We start from the raw sequence: 25,921 nt of genomic DNA on the forward strand, positions 1-25,921 counted from the left end.
AATGTTCCTCAAGGCCGTAAGGGTAAGGGAAAGGGAAAGGGTAAAGGCAGAGGGAAGAGGAGTGAGAGTGGGGAAGCCCTCCACACTCCTTCTCCCCAACCTCCCTCACCAGCATCTCCTCCCCACCCAGACTAAGGCGATGATGGGGATGATGGGGACGAGGGATTTGTGGGATGGAATTGGGAGGATGGGAGTGATTTTTCTCCCCTCATTCACCCCTTCACTGAGCATGGGTGCGTTGACTGCATTGCTCCCAGAATTCATCGTAATTCCACCAGGATGGATTTTTTCCACCTGTTTTTTTGTGAGGCATTCGTGGAGCAGATTGTTGACCAAACCAACGTTTTTGCAAGCACCCAGCGCCGTGAGAGTGAAAGATTGGGAACAAGGAGCAGGGATTCTATCATATATGATTACCCTGTCTCCCTTGCAGAAATGTTCCTATTTTTTGCCCTGGTCCTTTTGATGGGTATTATACGAAAGAACAGAATTCCGGCTTACTGGACAAGGGACCCTGTTATGCTTACACCAATTTTTGGGGAAGTGATGAGCCGTAATCGCTTCCAACAAATTCTAAGTCGCCTCCATTTCTATGATGCTGATGATCCTGCAACTGCGAACGACACAGATAAGATGAGGCGAATTAGGTTGGTCTTTGATCACCTGAGGCAAACCTTTCATTCGTCATTTTATCCCTATAGAGACCTCGTCATAGACGAGTCTCGTGTTGTGGAGAGGTAATATTTCATTAAGGCAGTATATACCCAGCAAAAGGCACATTTTGGGTTCAAGATCTTTGTTATGTGCGACTGTAGGACTGGATACGTGCAAGACAGTCTTGTAAACCGGTGCACAGACAGACATAATAAAAAATTGGAGTATTGGACTGTCGGGAGCAGTGGTAAAGACAATGATAGAAGACTACCTTCATTGTGGTCACGTCCTCTACATGCATGAAACGGGAATCTGTGGAACCGTGAAGGTGAACCGGCGTCACATGGTCAAGGTAGGGCGGAAACTTGACAGGAATGAGGTTGTCTTCTTCAAAGCCAACAACATACTTGCAATTGTGTGGAACCATAATAGAGAAGTAAGCCTCTTGTCAATGGTTCACTGCCCCTTGATGCACCGTACTGATTCCGTTGATTACCGGAGCGAGAACAGGCGTCACATTTGGAAACCTGAGTGTGTCATGGACTATAACATAAACTTGCGCCTGGTGGACCAGTCAGACTCCATGATATCGACGGTAGAGTGTGCCAGGACCACGATGAAGTGGTATAAGAAACTGTTCTTTCACTTGCTAGACATCACTGCTCTGAATTGCCACCACCTTCACGCCATGACAACAGGAGTTCAGGAAACCTTTGAAGGGTTTGTGAGGGAGCTCACAAGAGAGATGTTTGCACGTTATGCTGTTGAAAGGCCCCAACTTCGCACCCGCACTGCCCCTATTGCCCAAACTCCCCTGAGAATATCTGGCCGCCATTTCCCCACTCCTATCCCTCCCCAGCAAAAACAGACCTAGGCCCCAACGCAGGTGTCACGTGTGTAGCAATTCCCAGGTGAGACTCACCACACAGAGGAAAGACACCCGCTATGAGTGTGTCGAATGTGACGTGGGTCTCTGTATTCACCCATGTTTCAGCGAATATCACACATTGATGCAATTCTAATATGGTGTGAATGCGATAGAACGCTGAAACTATGAAGTAAATGTGACAAACAGATGCTCAGTGAAATTATCAGTCCTGTTGATCTGAAAATATTAGTATAAAGTGCATACGGGTATAACATAAGTGCAAAAATAGTATGTAAGTGTATATATATGCTGTAAGTGGAAACATACCTAGCTAGGGTTTTTTGATGCGATATTCTGTCGCTCAGTGCAATAAATAAGGCCCATAAATATGTAAATATTATTATTGGAAATGCAAACGGGTATAAGTTCAAATTATTGTAAGTGCTGAAATATATTCTAAGTCAAAATATTCCTAGTGTATGTATATAGATGCGATATCCTGACGCCCATTGGAATGAATAAGGCCCGTAATTATGAAAATAGAAGTCAACAAGTGGGAAAGTGTGTAATATATGTGAAGAATTTGTATGTAAGTGATTGAGTATTATGTTGGTCGAAACATTCATTGCGAGGGTATTTTCATGCGATATTCTGACGCTCACTTGAATAAATAATGCCAGTAACTATGTATAGTGCAGTATAGGGGTGTAAACGTGTGTAATGTAAGTGGGAAAGTATAATTGGAGTGAATAAATAAAGTAGAAGATGAAACACGAGTGTTTGAGATTGTGCTTGCTACGTGAATATGCACTAGCATTTCGCTAAATGCCCTCGTAATGAATGTAAATAATTGAAAACATTTACAGTGGTGGAGGAAAGGTTCTATGTAAAGGAAAAAATAATAGGAAAGTGATAAAACAATTGGGTATGTTGAAATATGAGTCATAGCGAGTGCGCTCAGTAAGCCGATGTGCGCTATACTTATGCTGCATGTCATCGTAATGAATGAAAACATATGAAAACATTTACAAACAGTAAAAATAGGTAAAATGTCAATGAAACAGAAGTATACAAGTAGAAAAAATTATATGTTGACTGATACAAGAAACTTAGCACATAGCATGTTACCACTCGGGCCTAACTCGCTATGCTTGCACGAAGGTACAATGTTTATTTTTCATATATATGTGTTTGAAATTCATTATATTGTTACTCTTATTGTTTATTAGTTCAAATTCAATAAATGTTGAGGTGTTGTTTGTTGTTTCTCCCAATATTTCCTACCTTAGAAAACGTGAGCGCCTCACACGTCAATGATAGAATACGATACCTGGCGCGGGGGACCTCACCTGTTCCGACCACTTATGGACCACAGTAAGCCCTTTCTTGGTGATTTTCCTTTGTTTCTCAACCAAAGCGGAAGTTTTAGCCAAAAATTTTTTTTTCTAAAATAGCTTGGGATTGGGGGATGTCGGAGGTGCGGAAAACCTCGGGACGTGACGAGTTAAAGGATGTCAAAGTAAATATGTTCCCAGCCCACTATTCAGTTAACTTCGGTATCGAGCTGCCTTTTTTATTGTATTCTGGCTATCATTAAAAGCTTTTATTCATCTTAGGAAGTACGTCCATGTAGGTGTGAGTCTTAAGAGTTCATTTAGATCAGTAGTCCCCAAAGTGGGCGTTGCTTTACTGGTTGAAGAACTTGAAGCTCAACAGACATGATCATCCTATATAGTGGAAACATATATATATATATATATATATATATATATATATATATATATATATATATATATATATATATATATATATATGTATGTATGTATACAACCAGTAAAGCAACTAACAATACTGACTTAGCCACTACATCGTCCCCTAGTCAAGACTCAGATTTTATTTCTGTTGATGAAGCAGAAGTCACATTAACACATGCTGTTGCACTGAACCAAGATCAAAAAGATACAAAAGACAGTCCATCCACATCACAAACTCCAGCGACTCAAGCAATTGATATTTCTAAGTCCCCCTATGAGAAATCCAGTCAACCAACATTGCCAAGCTATGCAAGTAATCAGGATAATAAGAAATTTAGAAATCCCTATTTTGATATATTTTCTGGGTTAGAATAGCCTACTCGGTCTCACAAGATGCGTGTTACTGCTCTCCACGTAGGCACTTTGCTCAAGCATCTGTTCGTAAGGAGGAAGGATTAGGTAGGCCACCATTTATTGATGTTGGAACAAGGAAATGGAAAGATACCAGTACCCTTCTCAAACACCAGCAGACAAGTGAAAGACACATTAATAGTATGATCACTTGGTCTAAGGATATTCAGTCAGGGTCCACTCAGTCTGTAGCATCTTCTCTATCTTCAGCTAGGCTACAAGAAATTGAGGACAACAGGGAACATGTAAAGTTACTTTTAAAAGAGCCTGCATTACTGGGAAGGGAAGGCCTGTCTTTTCGTGGACATAATGAGCATGGTGATGCATTAAATTCAGGATATTTTGTAGAAATTCTTCACCTAATTGCTGAATCAAATCCCTCTCTAAAACAAAAGTTAGTTCGACCAGAATGCATTGATAATTGTTACTGGAAGACATATCAAGGACACAATTTGTGCTGAAGCATAAGAAGCCAAGTATTTTTCAGTTATGGTTGATGAAAGGAAAGACTTGTCAAAAAAGGAACAGATGGCTATGCTCATGTGGTACTTTAGTGAGGGTATTATGAAGGAACGTGTCATTGGAACCTATCGCAGGGAAAAGGTTGATGCTGCAAGTTTAGCTGATTTTATATATAAGGAGATAGAACAATCTGGTTAAAATAAGTATAGGTGTGTGGCTTAGTGTTATGATGGTGATAGTGTAATAAGTGGATGCTTTAGCGGGGTTCATGCAAGACTAAGGGATAAAATTCCCCAAGCAGTGTACATACATTGCCATGCACACAGTCTGAATGTAGTACTGGGCGACTGCATAAAGAATACCAGTGGCCTCTCTTCATTTTAACACACTTTACATATTTATTAAACAGTAACACAGGGAACCAACTTTTCACAGAGGTACAGAAAGCAGATCTTCAGGTTTTGACACTAGAAAGAGCTGTTATAACTAGATGGTCTTACTATTATAGGTCAGTATCAAAGGTTAAGGTTCGCTATGGGAGTTTGCTATCAGTGTTTAACACAGTTTCAGAGGCTTCTGATTCAGAAGCTGCAGCAGAAGCAATTGGACTGTACAAAAAGTTAGTCTTTCAGGTTCGTAATGGATCTACATATTACTGAACAAGTCCTTAGAGTTACCAGTAGTTTGTCAGATCAGCTTCAAGCAAAGGAAGCCTTACTAACTGAACCTTGCTCTCTCATACAGTCAACTATTAAGGAGTTGCAGGTCTTGAGAACTGACGAGGCTTTCTCTGATATTTTTGACAAAGCTAAAGATTTTGCTTCAACATATGACGCGGATACCAACTTCGAAAATTCAAATCAGCTGAACAGACCTAAGCCTAAGAGAATTCAGAAGTAACATCAAGACTAAAGAGCTTCTTAAATGATTCAGCTCTAAGGAGAAATGAGGTGAATACTTGTATTGCTCCAAAGACTGAAATCAAAAGAACCTATTTAGATAGATTTCCCTCAGAGCTTGATAGTCGCTTAACACAAAACATGCCCCTAATAGAAGCAAAGAATGCACTTAACTGCATCTCCAGAGACTTTCTAGAATATGAGAAGCTTTCTATTATGGCACAGTCTTACAAAGATATAAACATAGATGAAATTCTTCTAGTTTCCCATACGTCTGTCGCAAAAAGACATTTTCTAAGTAAGAGTGACAAGCCAAAGAAGCTGTTTTAATTATATGAACTCAAACCATTCGATTGTGCGTATTCAGAAATTGTGAAAATTATCAATATTCTTATCATCCTTCCAGTAATTACTGCAGGCAATGAATGACTTTATTAGTAAGTAGCTTAGTCAAGACATATCTAAGAATTTCAGTGAGAAATGATCGCTTAGTGACTTGCTACTTATGGCCTCAGAAAATGATCTTGTTAAAAATCGTTACTTCAACACCCTGGTTGATAACTTTGCAAAGCAGAGATCACGGAGATATCCACTGTTGCAGTAGTTTATTCATTTTGCAATGCAATAAATTTATGTAATTTAATTTTCAGTTTCCTCTAATGAAGTGTTAAATTAATATACTCTTCTTACGTGAATCCCTTCCAAATTTAAAAACCATCATTTTATTTCTCCTACCTCTTAGTGTACAGCTTACTTTTTCACATAACTTTATATGGTTCATGGTATTTTGGGGGCAAATAAGCTAAAAGCTTTCTATTTTTAATTCAATTACAAGTTTACATTTTTTTCATTCTCAATTTTAAATTTATTATCTTTTCATCAGGCTGTAAGAATGAAATCATTTAAGCTTTTACCAATACAAACAATTTAATTGCTGTTTGGTCTATTATCCAAGGTCATTAGCATAATATATAATGCAATGATATGTATTTTACCATGCATTTTAAATTACATATTAAACTTCACACAGAAATACTTCCAATGCTAGATTATCCATTAGTGTGTCTTTCAGGAATTGGCTTAACAAATATTTATATACACACTATATATTTGTTTACTGATTTAATTCTCTAAATACAGCTTTGAAAGTGGCTTCAAAATGCTCACTCGCCACCCAACCCATGTGGTGAGATGGGAGTAGGGGAGCCTCCTAAATAGCGTAGGCCCCCCCCCCCAAGGAAAATTGAAATGACGCTCCTGGTTTCATAACACCATACCCTAGCAAAATGAGTTTATTTTAGCTGAGTGACATGACGGGAATATTTTCGACACCGCCCATGTCAGTGACAGATAATACGCAGTTAGCAGCCACTGCAGATCCACAATTAGGAGAACAACAGGACAACAAACCCACCCTACAAAATGCTCTACAAAGTAAAGATAAAGAAACAAATATATCATTTCTAGATGATTGGGAAACTCCATGTGATGTAGCAAGTGAGGATTTTAGCTCTGCATTACATATCTATGAAAATTTGCTTAACAGAGTACATAGATCAGATAGAACTTATTCCACTATTCCCTTCACACAACAATAAAGAACTCCAAGTGACCCTAACAAAACAACCAACCAAAATGAATATCGAAGGCAATGCCACAAATCAAACATCCCCACCTCATGTTTGCATTTATCATGAGGATAAAAACATCCGAAAATTCTCAGGAACAGAGAAAGATCGCACTGATGTAATGTCTCTCATCAACCAATGTGAACAATTATTTGTTAAGAGACACATAACAGATGAACAGGAGAAAATAGCAATATTTTCCTCCTGGATTAATCAAGAAAGATGTCCTGCAGGTGATTTGCTCAGGTCAGACAAGCTTCTTCGAGCTAAGACATATAATGAGTTGAAAGCAGAATTCCTGAAGAAATTCTCTGGAGGTATAAACTTTTTGCCAGGGATAATCCCAGAACTAGATAAGATTGTGGATCTTGTAAGACAACACATAACAAATCCTGTACTGAGTGAAATAACTGCAGATGTTTCCATAATTAAAAGAACATTATTAGCTACTTTAGAAAACTAAAACTGGGTAATGGAGGATGCAAAAGTCTAACCAGTGCTTGTCGTAGACATCATTGGTTATGTAGCTGCCTTGTGTAAATTACCTGATAAGTTCTCAAGATAGTCAATACGATTCCTTGCATCCCAGGAATCTGCTTGCTAGAATTTTATAACCGAGGTAGAGATGAATTGTAGCTACGCAGGGGTGACCGAAACACAGTCAAATACTAACAGAATTAGAATGACAGACACAGTATCAGCTACAAAGAACAAAATCGATTGCGACCCGAAAACAGACAGAACAAACAACCACACACTTCGAGGGCGTTCTCAAACACAAGACCACAGGCAGTCATATAAGTCTGTGCACAGTCCGAGCAGAAGCCACGCCACAAATACCACTAAATATGGGAAGTCATCTTGAGGATTACATTCGGGAGAAAGGCCCACTCTATGTTATTACTGTGCTAATCCGGGACACACAAAGAATGAATGCTTTCGTTTCGTTTTTAAAGGCTCCAACATGCTTGCATGCGTCGGCCTTGGTCACCTAATGGCGGCTTTCCATGCTGCACGATCCATTGCAGCCTCCCTCTTAGTCCCTTAACCCTGAGGTCAAACTTAATGACCTCGTCCCATGTCTTTCTCGGTCTACCCCTCAACCCCACCCCCAATATTAACACTTCTCACCTTCCTCACCCAGTTATCATCCCCCATCCTCTCCACATGTCCAAAACATCTCAATCTACCTCTCCTCATCACAACACCAATACACTCCACTCCCATCCTACCTCTCAACTCTTCCATCGTGAACCAAGCCCCCCCAGACCTTGGACGCAGGGACGTACTACACATCCGCCTAGTCATTGTCATTTCTGTACGTCTGAGCCGGCGAATATCCTCCTCCTTCACTACCCAGGTCTCACTACCATACAGCATTACACTCCTAACACATGCTGCATACAAAGACCCCTTAGCACGTAGGGAGAGTCCTCTCATTGTCAGGAGAGGCAAGAGCTCCCTGAACTTCTTCCAACCACTTCTCACCCTAGCCACAGAGCTAGAGCTCCAGCCCCACCTCCAGCACACAACATGTCTCCCAAATAACAAAACTCTTCCACACACTCAAGAGATTCACCAACAAGTTCAATTATTTCACGTCCGACAATCTTCACCTGCTCTCCCTGACACGCCATACACATAAAATCAGCATTATCTCGCAGTCTACCTCTGATACCATTTCATCTCTTATGCACCCATTTATCACAAACACAGCACAAGATGGAATTCCTTCCCACGCCCTTGTGGCAAACTGCACATGGCCACTCTCCCTCGTCTTTGACAGTACCGCTACCAACCCTAGGTATCATCACTTTTGTTTCATCTGCATTTACCCTTAAGCCCTTGTGCCCCATACCATCTTTCCACTTCCTAAACCTTTCCTCCGCTTCCCTTTCGTTCTCTGCAATCAACACCAAATCATCAGCATACAACAACTCCCACGGGAGTCCGTTTCTAAAGTTAGGTGAAAGGGCTTAAAGTACTATAATAAACAACATGGGACTCAAAACTGACCTCTGATGCACACCAACATACATGGAAAACCCATCACTCAAATCTCCATTCACTCTTACCTGGGTGTGAGCACCCACATACATAGCCATAACCACCCTAACCAGCCACTCCTCCAAGCCAAGCTTTCTTATTGCCCACTTCACAACCTACCTAGGGACTCTGTCAAAGGCCTTTTCCAAATCAACAAAAACATAATAAAGATCCCTTCTCCTGCCAGTATATTTTTCCTGAAGAAGATAAACAAAAGGCACAAGGATGTGATCCATACTGTAAGCATGACCGGTCCCAAGGTCATTGGACCACCAATTGTAAGACAGTAGAAAAAATAGTTTCCATATTCAAATCGGGGGAAGGCCGAGTCACGAAAAAAAAGATCAATCATAAAGAAAACCACGTCTAAATTTCACATAGAAGGCATGTTGGGAAGTGAGTGCATCTTGATACCAGCTGTATGTGAGGGTCAAAATGTTTCTTTGTTTTTAGACGCAGGCTCTCCAGTGAATTTAATAACACAAGAAGAATTAGATATGATTTTTAGAAATAAGAAGGAAGTAACATTTCTGGAAGAATCTGATTTAGACTTATATGCAGTAGATGGCAAACAAATTACAGTAAAAGGCATGATACGGTTAAACATCAGTTTCACAGAGACTACAAGACCAATTTCTGCATTTTTCTATATTGTGGAAAACTTAGCAATAAAAGCTAATATGCTGCTGGGCTTAAGATCCATGAGAACAGAGAAAATAACTTTACTCCCGCAAATGAATGGATTAGACTATACTAATGAATTCATAGAAGAATTACCATCAGATTTCTCACCGATTAGTAAAACAGAACCAAAAAGAATTGGAAATATTAAAGGACTAAACAAACATACACAAACAGACGAGTGTATAGATCCACTCACACCACCCACCCCCAGCTTCCCGCACTAGAGACTGAGGTAACAGTACTGACTCATCAGTTTTTCCTGCCGATCTCATCAATGATTTAGTTATTCCTCCTAACTCATACATGCAAGTTACTATAAAGAGAAAATTGAAGAATAGTACTGTTCTTGTCTTAGAAGAATTATGTAAAGTGAAAGGACTGTCAGTAGAAAACGCATTATGTCAGATGAATAACAATGGGCAAACTCAGGTGCTCCTACATGAATGGGGACGTACAGTTGAAAAAGGGGACTTGTATAGTTAATTTTGAAAAATGTCCCGCACCTGTGATGGAGATAGTTTTAGCTGGGGTGACAAGTAAGATAAAATCTATGGATAGAGAAAGAATAAAGATAATTTGATTCACTCGGGTGAAATTGATGAAGAAACTGATTTGTTAAAATTGTTGGAAAAACATCGGTAAACGATAGTATTACCTGGAGAACAATTAGGGTGTACTAACCTGAATAATCAAAAAATTAATGTGCACCCAGACACACAACCTATTTTTGTACCTGCCTATAGAGTCCCACAATCACAATGTACACTTGCAAACAAGTATATCGATGAAATGTTAAAACTTGGCATTATTGAACCATCAGTCTCCCCGTGGAATGCCCCATTATTTTTCATGCCTAAATGACACAGAGAAATGCCTGCGGCTGTAGATTACCGTAAACTAAATTATCACACAATCCCAGACCGATTTCCCATGCCATTGTTAAGTGACGTCCTGCAAAAATTGGACCAGAAAATAATGTATTTTCCACAATCGATCTGCTTAATGGATATTATCAAATACCATTAGATAATGAGTCATGTAAATATACTGCCTTTTCCACAAATACAGGACATTACCAATACAAGAGAATGCCAATGGGATTGGCGAGAGCACCAGGCACTTTTCAGCATTTGATGAATAATGTATTATCCGGAATTCTAGGACAAGGAATATTCGTCTATCTTGATGATATAATTATCGGAAATAATGACATAAAAGAACATCTCCAGAAATTAGACCAACTCCTTCAAAAGCTTGGTGATGCTGGTTAAAAAATTCAGCTGTCTAAATGCAAATTTTTCTCTAAGGAAATAAAATTCTTAAGTCACAAACTGAATGGAGAAGGCATACATACTCGTACATCCGATGATAAACTACAAGCAGTGAAAGACTTCCCCGAACCGACTACTATAGACGAAGTTAGACAATTTTTTAGGTCCGACAGGATACTATAGGTCTTTTATACAACAATTCTCTCATATAGCTTTTCCTCTATTCCGACTACTCAAAAAAGATGCTATATTCCAGTGGGGAGAAGAATAAAAACAAGCATTTAATGAATTAAAAGATAATCTTACCAATGCACCATGTTTGGCCTATCCTGATTTCACAAAATTTTATAATTTGCACCGACGCATCTAGCATTAGGGGCTGTATTGATGTAAGAAGATATAAGAGAGGAAAGAACCAACCAATTGCATTCGCCACCCTGGGGGTAGTTTTTTTTTTTCCAAGAATACTCCCCCTGTATCCCTGATTGTCGTAAAAGGGGACTAAAAGTGTTGGTGGAGGGTTAGTGCCCTTCCCCGGAAAACAACTAACTATAAAGACAAACAATGAGCCTCGCACAAGGACTGACCAAAAGATGACAACCAAGGACCGGACAAAGGACATGGTTATTGGAACTTGGAATGTAAGGGAAGCGAATGATGAGGTGAAAGAGAGAGAGATTGTCCAGGTGCTTGAGGGTGCGAAAGTTGATGTATGCAGGATAACTGAAAAGAAATGGAGAGGTGAGAGTGTGAGAGAATGGGAGTATGGATGGGGTATATGTGCAGGAGTAGGTGAGAATGAGAGGGCAAAAGAAGGAGTATGTATAGTTGTGAGTAAGAGATGGAAGAAGAGCATAAGAGAGTATGGATCAGTTGGGTCAAGGATTGTGTGGGTAAGATTGAAAGTTGGAATAAAAATGTGGGTGATTGTGTGTGTATGCGCCAACGCAAGATTGTGCAAGCAGAGTGAGAGAAGAGTTCTGGACAAATGTGGAAGTGTGAATAGGAAAGTTTGGAAGGAATGAGAGAGTGTTTTTGATCGGTGATATGAATGGTAAAGTAGAGAATGTGAAGGTGGATGGAATAGTTGGTGAGTGGGGTGTGCCTGCTGAGATAGATGAGAATGGCAGTGCGTTAGTGGAGATTTGTGCTGGGAGGGGGTTGGTGATAGCCAATACCCTCTTCAGGCACAAAATGATCCACAGGTATATATGGCGAGTGATGAGAAGGGTGTGTGGTGAACTGAATGAAAGGAAGGCAATGATTGATTATGTGTGTGTGGATGAAAGGATGCGAAAATGTGTAATGGATGCAACAGCTTATAGAGGTTGGGGGAGTGGACTTTCTGACCACTACTTGGTGGTGGTCAGAATCAAGGTCCAATTAGGATGGAGAAATAGAAGAAGGGAAGGACGGGAAGAAGGAGTATTTGTACGGAGAGTGGAAAGGTTACAAGAGGATGAGAAAAAGGCAGAGTATAAGAGAGAAGTGGAGGAACGATTGGGCAAAAATTAACTGGAGCAGATGGGGGACGTGGAAGGTGTGTGCAGGATATTTACAGAAGAAATATGTGCAGCATGTGATGTGTGTGTAGATGAAAAGAAGACGGAGGGGTGTGCAAGGAACAACGCGGTGGAATGAAGAGGTGAGACAGGCTGTGGCACAAAAGAAGAAAGCATACAATGAATGGATGAGAAATAGGGGCATGGAAGAAGTTGAGAGGCGGAAGGGAGAGTTATATGTAGAAAGAAAGAGAGAGGTGATAAGATTAGTAAGAGAGAGTAAGAAGAGAACGGATGAGGAATTTGGAAGGAACTTGAGTGTAAAGTGGAGGGACTGTAAGAAAATGTTCTGGAAAGAGGTGAAAAGAGTAAGACAGGGTGGAAGTAGAGTTAGCAGGGGAGTGAAAGATAAAAATGGTAGATTACTAGTGGAGAAGGGAGAAAAAGTGAGCAGATGGAGAGAACACTTTAAGGAATTGTTGAACATAAAGGATGGAAGTAATGCGAGTATAAGTGGCTGGGGAATGGCTGGGAGGAGGAGGGAGGCGAGAAGACAGGAAGAAATCAGTAGGATAGAAGTTGTGGAAGCAATGAAGAAAGTTAATTTGGTGAAAGCCCCAGGAATTGATGGAGTGTGTGGTGAAATGCTGAAGTATGGGGGAGAGATAGTAGTAGAATGGATGTGGAAAATGTGCAGATTGGCCTGGGAGGAAGGTAGAGTCCTGGAGGATTGGAAGTCAGGTATAATTATTCCCTTGAACAAAGGAAAAGGGGAAAAAGAAGTGTGTGGTAATCAAAGGGGCATCTGTCTTCATAGGAAAAGTGTATGGTGGGATACTTATTGACAGAGTTAGAGAAAGAACAGAGGAATTAGTTGGAGAAGAACAGGGAGGCTTTAGGAAGGGAAGAGGTTGTGTAGATCAGATATTCATTCTCAGATCTTTAGTGGAAAAGTTTCTAGAGAAGGGAAAGAAGTTGTCTGCTGCTTTCATGGATTTGGAGAAAGCATATGACAAGGTGGATAGTTAAGCATTGTGGTAAGTATTAAGACTATATGGAGTAGATGGGAAGTTGTTGAGTGCCGTGAAGAGTATGTATGATGGTTCTAAGGCTGCAATGCATGTGGATGGTGAACTGAGTGAATTTTTCTCTCTGAAGGTTGGGTTGAAACAGGGATGTGTCATGTCTCCATGGTTGTTCAATCTGTACATGGATGGGGTAATAAAAGAGGTACAAGGTAGGGTAGTGGATGTTGGAGTGGCCCTGGTGAGAGAGGGTAGTGTTTGGAATCTCCCTGTACTGTTGTTTGCATATGATTCTGTGTTGTTGAGTGAAGACGAAGGAGATCTGCAGGGCTTGGTGGATGAGTTTGGGAGAGTGTGTAAGAAACGGAATCTAAAGGTAAATGCAGGGAAGAGTAAAGTGATGGTCTTTGAGAGAGGTGAAGTCAGTGAATGTATAGCGAGGTTGGATAGTGAGATATTGGAAAATGTGAGTATGTTTAAGTACTTGGTTAGTGTGATGAGTAAGGATGGAGGTTTGGAGGGTGAAATGCTTGAAAGGGTACAGCAGGGAAAAAAGGTTGTTGGTTTCTTGAAAGTGATAAGAAGCAGGGAATTGAGCATGGAAGTGAAAATTTTACTATATGACAGTATTGTGATACCAACTCTAACGTATGGAAGTGAAGCTTGGGCGTTGCTGGAAGGACACAAGTCAAGAGTGAGAGCAGTGGAAATGAGTTATTTAAGAGGAGCCTGTGGAGTCACATGGAGAGACAGGCTGACAAATGGGAATATAAAGGAGCATTGTGGTGTGGATGTGGATGTGATAGGAAGCGTTAGGAGAAATACACTGAGGTGGTTTGGCCATGTGGAGAGGATGGAGGGTGAAAGACTGACGAAGAGAGTGTATGTGAATGAGGTGGAGAGGGGAAGAGGGAGAGGGAGGCCGAGGATGAGATGGAGGGATGGGGTGGAGAGGTATATGAGAGAGGGGGGGTGAGTTGGCAGCGGGGCAGTGAAATGGCGAGGGACAGGGCGACGTGGAGGCGATTTGTTTGTGGCCACCCGGAAGGGGATTGAGGCGTCTGGCAATAGACAGATAGATAGATAGCATTCGCCACCAGACAAAAAAAAAGGTGCAGAAAAAATTATTGCACTATACACTTCAAGGCACTTACAGTGGTCTTTGCATTACAAAAGTTTCAAGATTTGGTATATGGTTATGAAATACACTTATTCACCGACCATAAACCACAAGTGGGTATGTTCAAAGAAAAACTCCTCTCTGGGAGGAGAGGAAGATTAAAATGTACAGTCGAAAACTACAGTGTATATATTCACTACACACAAGGCAAAATGAATTTAGTAGCTGATGTATTGTCTAGGAACCCGAAGACAATTCATGTCTCGGCATTAGATCTCAAAGGAAACACCCCAAACCATGATGAAACTGCAAAAGAACAGAGACTTGATCCAACATAGTCTAAAGTTGTGTAAAAGTTAGAAAGTGAAGATGACATACAATTGCCCAAGCAACATATACCATTCGAACAATTCACAATAATCAGTAATGCCTTATACAGGATCAACCCAGGACAACTGAAATGCTGAATAATAAACAATTAGTGGTACTTAATGACAAGATACCGCAAGTATTACGAACGATACACGATAGCCCACATGCAGTACTTCCGGGAAAAGACATGACATTTAAACAAGCCCAGTTGTTATATTACTGGCCATCATTACGAAAAGATATTGTTAAGAAGTGAGATTTGCCAGCTGGGTGCTCGAGAAGTTTCTCAGCGTTTCGGGTACAGTAGTTCCGGTATCGGCATGAGTCAGAGTTGCCAGTTTGCGTGCTGTTTGTGAGCATAATTATTTCCTAAGTTATGCATTAATTTTTCTGCTCTATTTCTTTATAATGATTTATTTAAGTGATTGCTTGTTGAATTATATAATTTAAGTTCGTATGGTAAATGATTTAGAGTGTTACATAATGTGAGAAGAGTTTGGCATGTTTTGATGTCTCCTAGTTGGTAACTGTTGTTACTAGGGGCTGATGCAAGGCCAGTGCTTACCAGAATTGTAGAGAAGTAGAAGTTTCTAGTACAATGCAAGCTTATATAAGATGGGGTAGAGATTATTATGAATTCAATCAGTTTTCAGTTTGAGAGAAGTGCAGTCGGTTTTGGTGTAGTGCAATATCAGTGCAGTGCTGCTACTGAAGTTTGTGAAGAGTTGCTTTGGCAGGCATTAAGTGTAATTACTGTCAGTGAAGATTATTTTCGGTATTTGTGTAATAAGTGAAGTGTTGGCAAGCATTAAGTGTACTAACAGTGAAGTGTTAAGTGTAATAGCAGTTAGTAAAGTGTGTATAGCTCCAGTGCTTGTGATAACAGTGAAGTTGAAAAGCATTAAGTGGAATTACTTGAATAATAAAGACAGTGAACTTTAAGAAGCCAGTGTTTATTTTCGCCTTAGCTGATCGTGTGTGCTGTACACCTTAAGGCTGACCATAGAAGAACAACTCACTAGGCAACGTCCTTCCTGTACTGAACTACTGCTGTTGGAGCCTGTGGCAGTGTGGGTGAGGATGTAACACTGGTGTCAGGAGTGTGGGATTATTATTTCTGGGCTGCAGTGACACTAGCCTTCGACATGGAAGCAGAAGGGGTAAATTTTTAGAAGTAACCAGCGTTTTCTTTTCTTGTTATTATTATGTTTTCCAATGCAAAATAATGTGTTTTAATTAGTTTTGACCTTCATTTTGGGGGGGAAAATCTCCCTTTTGGAATTTTGAGTAAGATTTCCAAAAGAGGGTTTATCCCCCAAAATCGAGATCAAAATTAATTAAAAACACACTATTTTGCATTAAAGTAACCCAACCTAACCTAACCTAACCTAACCTAAGGCCTGACATAGACTGAGTGCACACGTCTGCACCAGCCAAAATGGGGCGACATTCATCCGCTACTGAGCGATAGCCTAACCTAAGCCACTACATGACTACCCCTACAAAATTTGCTACCCCAACTCAAACTAGACTTAGGAGGTAAGGCTTAGTTAAAATAGTTCAGGGACGTAATATAATGAAAATTGGTAACGTTGGTTGTTTCTAAAGTTATACCGCAGAATTGTGTGAAGAAAAGATCTAGAGCTGGGCAGGAGGAGGAAATTTCTCTGGCGACAATCGTGAAGCTAATACAGGCCAAGCTTGAAGAACAAAAAGAACAATTAAAAGCACAGAGTGAAAAACTCCAAGAACAATAACAAGCACAAAATGAAGGACAGAAAAAGCTTGAAGAACAATTACAGGCACAGAAGAAAGAAATCAAAGAATAATTGCAGGCACAGAACGAAGAACAGGAAGAACGATATGAACAGCTTCGGGAGGCGTTACAGGGGCAACGAGGGGAGGTGCAACTGAGGGTGCAAGGAAGGCTCGGTGAATTCATGGGGGAGGTGAGCGAAGACCAGCAACAGTTTAAGGAGGAAGTAGATGCTAAGCTAGAGCTGCAGCAGTATGAGGTAAGCAATAATGTGATGGAGTGTAAACAGCATGTAGATGACCAGTTGAAGACAACTAGTGAGGGAATAGTGAGAGTGCAGACAGCATGTAGATAGCCAGCTGAAGCATTTAGTCGACCATGTTAAGATAATAAGTGAGAAAATTAAGGCTGTTGAGAAATATTGCACTGCTGAGCCTCAGGTTAGTGTACAGGGAGCATATGAAAGGAATGGACTGCGTATGGTGAATCTTGACAGATCCTGGGCATCTGATGACGGCATTGCAGGGCTGAATAATCAGGATGTTGGAGCTTTAAGTCCTGGCCTTAATTATGCTGCCCCATTTAGGCCTCAAACTAGTGAAGTGCATGGCTATAGTGGGGGTCCTATTGAAGAGAAACCTCGGGGATTTGCTGATAGAGTGTCTTGGGAAGCTTACCGTGCACAGTTTGAGTTACTTGTGGATCAGAATGGTTGTGATGATAAGAAGGCTGCAGAAGACCCTCCAGTGAAGAAATGCAGGAGAACCTTGATGACTAGTATGCAAGAAGACAGAAGAACAGACGACATGCAGTGTAGTAGGAATGGGAATCATAGGAAGAAATGCTGCTGTACTGTAGTGATCAGGCCGGCATCAGATGATGAGGACCTGGGGAGGATGCAGATTTGCAACTGGTGCTGGAATGGCTGCAGCGGAGTGCAGTGCGAACCCTCTTGGGAAGAAGTTTCCAGGTTAAGCCCTGCAACCAAGAGCTATTGAAGTCAGTGGGACCTACTTCGTTTGAACAATAGACTATGGAGTGTCGGTGGGAGACAGTCAATGGCCTCAACAAGTATTGGCAACTGGTGGTTCTGAAGAAGATGAGGTCCGAGATCTTGGATGAGTCTCATAACCAGATCACTAGTGGGCACCTGGGAGTGAAGAAAACTCTAAGCCAGCTGCGACAGAGGTTCTACTGGATTGGCATGCGTCAGGATGTTGAAGAGTGGTGTCGGGCCTGTGATGTGTGCTGCGCTAAGAAGGGACCCAAGAAACGTGGTTGTGCCCCTCTCCAGCTGTACCAAGTGGGTGCACCAATGGAAAGAGTCACGGTGGACATTGCTGGACCTTTGCCACTCACTGAGAGAGGAAACCGGTATATATGTGTCGCCATGGACTACTTCACAAAGTGGCCAGCAGCCTAAGCTATCCATGATCAAGAGGCGCAACTGTTGCGCAGGTGTTGGTTGACCAGTTTTTCTGTCATTTTGGGATGCCACAAGAGCTACATTCAGACCAGGGTAGAAACTTCGAGTTTGCTGTGTTCCGTAAGTGCTGCAAGTTACTGGGAATCAAGAAGACCAGGACGACCCCACTAAGGCCATAGTCAGATGATATGGTGAAGAAATTCGACTGGACCCTTGGACAAGAACTGACCAAGTATTGCATAGAGGGACAAACAGAATGGGACCAGAAGTTACTTGCACTACTGATGGTATATCGGTCTACATCCCATGAGTCTACTGGCTACACTTCTGCAAAACTGATGTTGGGCCATGAGTTAAGTTTACCCATTGAGAGACCACCTGGTGAAGAGCTGCCTACAGACACCACCGGCTATATGAAGCACCCTCAGGAAAGGATGGCTGAGGTACATCATCAAGTGTGAGAAGCCCTCAAGTCTTCAGGAGAGGCGATGAAATGCAAGTATGACACCAAGGCAAGTGATGTGAGCTTCAAGGATGGTGACCAAGTTTGGTTATACAATCCTCAGTGAAAGAAGGGACAATCACCGAAGCTGCAAAGCCCATGGGACGGGCCTTACACTGTGTTGGACCGCCTATCAGATGTAACGTATTGGATTCGGGCAGGCAGGAAGTCTCCCGCAAAGGTGGTACGCGTGAATCGCCTGTGGCAGTACCATGGCCCAGGACAGTTCAGCTGGGACGTCTCTGAGGAATTGTGCTCACCCGCAGCCGAGGATGGTGAGGAGGACCATGGAGCTGAAGTGCAAGAGGATGGTGACAGTTTCCCAAGAGAAGAAGCGAATCAAGAAGAGGACCTAGACATTCCTGGAGGAATGGACTGTGTGGAGGAACAAGGACACCGTCGGAAGCAGCATAGAAGAAGACCTGATGAGTTGAAAGATTATTTTGTGTATAGTTAGATGTTCCATTAAGAATAAGGTTTGCGTTTGTATATACTGTGTAGTTTTATCGGGACGACAAAGAACTAGGGAGGGGGTAGTGTTAAAAAGTGAGATTTACCAGCTGGGTGCTCGGGAAGTTTCTCGTCGTTTCGTGTAGAGTAGTTCCGGTATCGGCAGGAGTCAGAGTTGCCAGTTTGCCTGCTGTTTGTGAGCGTAGTTATTTCCTAAGTTACGCATTAATTTTTCTGCTCTTTTTCATTATAACGATTTATTTAAGTGATTGCTTTTTGAATTATGTAATTTAAGTTCGTATAGTAAATGATTTAGAGTGCTATATATTGTAAGAAAACTTTGGCATGTTTTGATGTCTCCTAGTTGGTAACTGTTGTTACTATGGGCTGATACAAGACCAGTGCTTACCAGAATTCTGGAGAAGTAGATGTTTCTAGTACAATGCAGGCTTCTATAAGGTGGGGTAGAGATTATTATGAGTTCAGTCAGTTTTTAGGTTGAGTGAAGAGCAGTCAGATTTGGTGTAGTGCAGTATCAGTGCAGTGCTGTTAGTGAAGTTTGTGAAGAGTTACTTTGGCACGCGTGTAGGCTAATTACTGTCAGTAAAGATTATTTTCGATACTTGTGTAATAAAGTGAAGTGTTGGCAAGCATTAAGTGTACAAACAGTGAAGTGTTATATGAAATAGCAGTTAGTAAAGTGTGTATAGCTCCAGTGCTTGTGAGAACAGTGAAGTTGAAAAGCATTAAGTGGAATTACTTGGAAAATAGACAGTGAACATTAACCCACCCCGTCCCGGAGACGTGAATTCACGTCCTCACATGATGTGCACTCATATCCTGGAGACGTAAATTAACGCGGCAACATTGCAAGGTCCCTAATTTGCACAAGTTTCAATTTAATTTGCACAATTTTCAATTTTCATGAGTGATTTTTGGCACGTATACACGGGACACCTTCCTCTACAAGATGACAGGCAGGGACAATGCCTTACCCAACATGACCTCCTCCCCCCCCTGCATGCCCTTTTCTCAGCAATTCACCTGTTATCAGTGACCTGGCCAGTACAGCCATGTCATGCCACGGTACGAAATTCAGGGCCAGAGTGATTCCCCAATCGATGACAATGTGGAGGACAAACATTAGAGGAAGAAACAGTCAGAAATGATCATCAGGTAATGTGGCAAAAAAAGGTCAGGAATGGTGATGAGTTAGTGATTGAAACAATGCTTATAATGCCTATATTACCGTTTGAAAACCAATATACTCTCGTACTACATATGAATTCGTACCAAATAAATAAATAAATACCGTTTATGAGTGGTGTGGAATAGTTATCCTCCCATAGAACTCGTTTTCTTTGCAGCCAGCCTGTAGAAAACCCTGTAAGGTAAGGAGGTACCCCTACCTGGATCAAGTATTTTAAACCTCAGGTGAGTGATTTCTCTATGAATATTCGATGTTTCTCACCAAAAGCGGATGTTTGAGCCAAAAAAAAAAAAAAAGGTCCATAAATATCGGGACTGGGGCATACCACTGCCCAGAAAACGTCGGGATGGGGGGGGGGGTTAAGGAGCCAGTGTTTATTTCCGTCTCAGCTGATCGTGTGTGCTGTACACCTTAAGGCTGACCACAGAAGAATAACTCACTGGGCAACGTCCTCCCTGTACTGAAGTACTGCTGTTGGAGCCTGTGGCAGTGTGGGTGAGGACGTAACAATATAAACAGCCATATAGACAGATGCGTATCGTGCAAAACAAAAAGGCTACCAAATCACACCTGCAGCTATAGGTAATTACCCTGTACCACATCAACCGTGGGACGTTGTCGCGGTTGACTTACTCATGTTACCATTACCATATAATAATATCCAATACCTATTCGTACAATAATATCTCATGCTATGTAACTGTAGCCCCAATTAAGGATAAGTCAGCAGAAACAGTACCAAAAACAATAATCGATAATGTCATATGCCGCTTCACGACCCCAAAGGTACTAATAAGCGATAATTGAGGTGATTTTAATTCTGATATCTTACAAGAAATATGTAAACAATACCATATAAAAAAAGGTTAACGTTTTAGCCTATCACCCAGCATCCAATGGATTAGTAGAGAGACAACACAAAAAAGTACTGGATGTACTATGACACATTCTCAATGATATTTATGCAAGCTGGGATGATTGGATTCACAGAGTAGAAGCATCAATTAATGCACCTATAAATAAGTCAACAGGAGACACACCACATTTCATTATTTACGGAACAGATAAGAAATTACCATATGAAATTCTTGAAGGTGACAACCTGCCCTTATAAAACTACGATGGTTACCCTAAACTCCGTTTACGTGAATTCCAGGATATACACAAGAGAGTCTAAAACAATTGTCGATGTCCAAGGAAGAAATGATGGAGGCATTCAATAAAAAGGCGAAAGAATCGCCTATCAGCTTAGGAGACATTGTCTATGGTATCATTCATACAAGAGACAATAAATTATCCCCGAAATTTGAGGGCCCATACAGAGTAATCAATAAGACAGGAAACAAAGTTGTAATTAGGTCAATGACAAGTGGCGAAGAAAAACAAATTCATGTTGATCATTTAAAACGGGTCCCAAAGGAATTAGCCAGCAATTATACAACCTCTGACACCACCGAAAAACCGAAAATTACTCATGAAACCAATCAAGAAGACAACAATAATTACAAAAATAAATTAAGGTCGTATACCAAAGAAACCTACATAGGTGCAACTGTTCCTAAAAAGGCTACAGTACAGTATTTACACGATCTAGATGTCGATTTAAACTCCTATAAGTGAAATAACAAGCAAGTTATTGTTCTCCATGAGCCAGCTATAATGCACATCATCACTGTCATCGATGACAGCATGACTGGATTATGAAATTAATATATATATATATATATATATATATATATATATATATATATATATATATATATATATATATATATTTTTTTTTTTTTTTTTCGGTAGGTAACGATGAGGGGACTTATACCAAGGATTCTTCTCTACATAAGAAGAGGATATGCTCACTTAGACCCCTCAACATATAGTGTGGCAAGGATGCCTCATAGCTCCAACGGCCATGACGTCAATCGTAGATGTCATGAGTACTGAAATCGGTTTAGATTATTTATAAAATCACCTACTTATTGGGAGAACATTGCCAAACCACTGAGAACCCTGGACTTTGTGATAGGAGGCTATATTTCAGAAGCTCATAACACAAAGGAAGTGACTGAAATCGTGAAGTTAGCGAAATGGAAGATAGAACAAGCTAAGTCAGTTATGCTCATCATGGTCCAAGATCTACCATCTCATGGAACGGAGGCATTGTGTGACACGAACAACATCACACTTACTCACCAAAGGCGCATTTTTTTTTAATTGGGTGGTGCAATTCTGGGGAATATCTTTGAATTGGCTATAGAGGAAAACCTTCAAGAAATAAACAACAAATTTAATAAGATAGCTCAGGTACTAACACATCAAAACAAGTTCGTTGCTGGCCAAAACTCAGCAATGAAGACAATCGTGAAAAATCTAAAAGAGGCAGAAATTATAACTCATCAAAGTGTGGACAAATAAATGCCATGGAAGGAAACATAACACTTTTCCAACACTTCTCAGTCATCACGGAACATATTGACACAATTATACTCCAGTTAGATAACACTAGAGTTCGTTACAGGGCACTTATGCAAGGAATTGCAAAAGCTGGTAATGGCAAGATCACAACTGACCTAATGCCAGTTCATGAGCTACGTTAGATAATTAGTCAAGGCAAACATGGTTTGAAGCCTTTATTCTGTGGTAGGTATTTCACGTTATATTATCCATATTTAGAAGCAACACTAACACCATCAGTAGTAGTTCATGTACCATTCATAACTGACGATCTGTTCACAGTGTATCAAATATACCCCTTCCTTTCTAAGAATAATGACACTTCGGTCTTCATCAACATAGAGACAGACACCTAACTCATCATGGTCTCCAAAAGACGGAACACTGTCAATTTCGCCAGTGAATCAACGATTGAATGAAAGTGCCATACATCCTTACATGCTGTCCACCTTTGTCGTGCGTACATCTTTACGTTTCAGCCGACTGGAACAGTCCCTTGTGAAATAGCTATCATAAGAAATCATGACATTCATCACCAATGCAACTTCACATTTGCTCCAGATAAGATTATACACCATCAGCGCATTGGACACTCACAGTTTTTTTTACTTCACTCATAACACATCAGTTTACATAATATGTCCAGATATACCACCATCTCATACTTCAGCATCAGGATTATACATAGCACCAGACTACTGTGCAGTACTTACACCATCCATGTCCACATTATCTACCACAGTCACTATGCCATCCTCAATCATACACACAAATATTTCCACCCTTTACCTAAGATTGATTTAAACATGAGCACAAATATTAAGCTGACTTCATCTAAGTCTGAAACTATTCAACTAGTCAATGAAACAATAAAGCCCTGGGAAGAACTGAGTATGAGTATGTTCAACCCATATTATGTGTATAGCCCAGCACCTACTGTCTTTAAAATCTTCTCCATTGTATTTGCAGTACCGTAGCGCTCTTTGCAATGCACAAAATGCATGCAAGATTTGCAAACTTGGAGACAGTATTTACTGGAGGAAGAGTGAACGTTCAAGTGAGACCCCTTGAATGAGGTATTAATATTTTGTAAGTAATGTTAATTTTATATTTTAAAAAATGGAAAATTATGAACAATAACTGAATTAATATTATATATATACAAGTATCCAATTTTTATACCAATATCGTTATATCTATATAAAATACAAATTTATTAAAAACTCTTACTATAATTTTGATTTTGAACTATTTTTTGCATATATGTATGTGCCTGTTATACATTCACATTTTATAATATGTTATACAGTATTCCATAATCAATTATTTTAACTATAGTGCATTTGCACCATTATGTGTACAATATACAATGTATTATGTTTCTAGAATATCATTAGGTCAGTACAATATTATCATGAATATTATGTCTATACAATATTATAATCAGTATTACGTATTAATAGACTAAAGTGTGTCACTGATATTTGTTGTCATAGGTTCTCCAGCTGGCGTGACTGAGCGATGTCAGGACTCCATATTATAATAATTTAAATCATAATAGATAGCATGATACATAGAGGTAGGAATATACATTATCATAATGCAACGCATAATAGATGGCATAATAGATAGGAACACCAGTAAACCTAGGTGTAGGAATGGGAAGTATGTCAGCAAGAGTTAAGTAAAAGGATGCCAGAGGGCACCGGAAGCACTATATACACACAGGAATGTCCGGCTATGGGAAGGGTTCGTGGGATGGTGTGCCGGGCGGGATGTGTTACAGCTTTAGTGGTTTTCTCTAGAATGTGTTGCAAAGAAAAAATTGAGCAGATTTGAATTCAGTACTTTCCACTAGGGTAAATGGCAAAATATTAAACCAAAATTATTCAGCAAACATTTGTATTATAGGATTTTCAATCAAACAGCTGCATCTCAATTAGTTTCTGAGATATTTCAATTTCAAATATGCAATTTTTAAAATAAAACTGAGTATATCACCTTCAGAAATAGGTCAAGGTCATTTATATTTGGCATAAGGACTCGGGTTGCCCTAGGGTACCTTCATGTAATATCATCAAGATCGAAGAAAAAAGTGCAAAGAAGAATATTACTGATGAAAACAAGAAGCTTCGCCATTTATATGGCGAAGCTTAATTAAGTTTATGCCAAAAGAGAGAGAGAGAGAGAGAGAGAGAGAGTCACCCACCTTACAGCTCTCTAGTATGGATGGTGGGAGAAGTGAGAAGGGCAGATGGGTTTTGATTATTCTAGGAGAAGGAACGGACTCAGCATGAGCCAAAAATGCCCCAGTGGTGTCCGGGTCCTTCTCTGGATGTTGCTTTAAAAAACTGTCACCCAGAAAATTGGGCAGGGGAAAGTCTGGATGGTAAATTGAGTCAAATCTGAAAAAAAAAAAAAAAAAAAAAAAAAAAAACGTTTTTAGTTTCTCTCTCTCTCTCTCTCTCTCTCTCTCTCTCTCTCTCTCTCCTTTACACACCACTTCTTCATGACTAGCGTCATATTCTAGTGTTAATCCTAGCTCAGTGACAGATAATGACAATGCTGGGGCTCTACATCCTTTACATAGCACTTCTTCATGACAAGCATCATATCGCAATGTTAATCTATTGCTAAGCCCCAGTAGTCAAGATGGGGAGACGGCAAATTTGGGCGAAATTACTGAAGAATTAAAAGAACATAAAAACAATACTGTTCATTTTAACTTGGCGTAAAATTGCCCCTTCCAACAAGAATGTGAGTTGTAACATATGGACACTAGAATATGGTGCTAGTCACGAAAAAATACCGTGGAAAGGATGCCAGACCGTGGCATTATATTATTCTACCATTGAACTACAGGATGTATACTGAAAAAAGGACGAAAATATCCATCTATACTCCCTTCACTTTAACTTGGCCCAAATTTCCGTCCTTTCGCAGCTTATTTCCCGTAGTTCACGGACAGAAAAGGGCAATGCTATATTTCTACGACTTTCGCACGGCACTTCTTCGTGATCAGCATCCTATTTTAGTATTAACCCATTGTTAACAACTCGGCACTGAATATGGAAACACGGCAATTTTAGACGAGGTTGTGCAAAAGGATGTAGAGCTGTATTATTGTCTTATTTTCCAGTAAAAGAGTTTGTGAAGGCTGTATCTAACCTCTCCAGTTCCAAACGTCTATGCCAAACTGTAGTAGTGGTAGTAGCAATAGTAGTATTCTTCTTCTTTTCTTTCACCATTCTCCTTTCAGGGATAGGGAGGGATCTGAGGGACATTTATATAACCAAGCAGAGGAGTGGCCTGTCCATTTTATTGTCACAGCGAGAAGGCATCCTCACTATACATACTCAGTGGAGGACACAGGAGACTAAGCAACACTTCTTCCTTTACTCTGACGTTGACATGATCGTTGATAGGCAAA

The 25,921-nt window shown here is 40.4% G+C and overlaps 1 protein-coding gene across 1 annotated transcript in view; it reads right to left on the reverse strand.

The window, feature by feature from the left end:
* Positions 1-25,904, reverse strand: part of LOC145396031 (sulfotransferase 1C4-like) — a 50,978-nt gene extending 25,074 nt beyond the window's left edge. Inside the window, exons 1-2 of the mRNA XM_080269495.1 lie at positions 25,891-25,904; positions 24,701-24,842 (exon numbers count right to left, since the gene is read on the reverse strand). Coding sequence (XP_080125621.1) covers positions 24,701-24,842; positions 25,891-25,904 — 156 coding nt within the window. The remainder of the gene's footprint in view (positions 1-24,700; positions 24,843-25,890) is intronic.
* Positions 25,905-25,921: the final 17 nt, after the last annotated feature.

Source organism: Coenobita brevimanus, chromosome 34, assembly GCF_032717465.1.
Source record: "Coenobita brevimanus isolate Jiangsu-jjx chromosome 34, ASM3271746v2, whole genome shotgun sequence".
Lineage (NCBI taxonomy): Eukaryota > Metazoa > Arthropoda > Malacostraca > Decapoda > Coenobitidae > Coenobita > Coenobita brevimanus.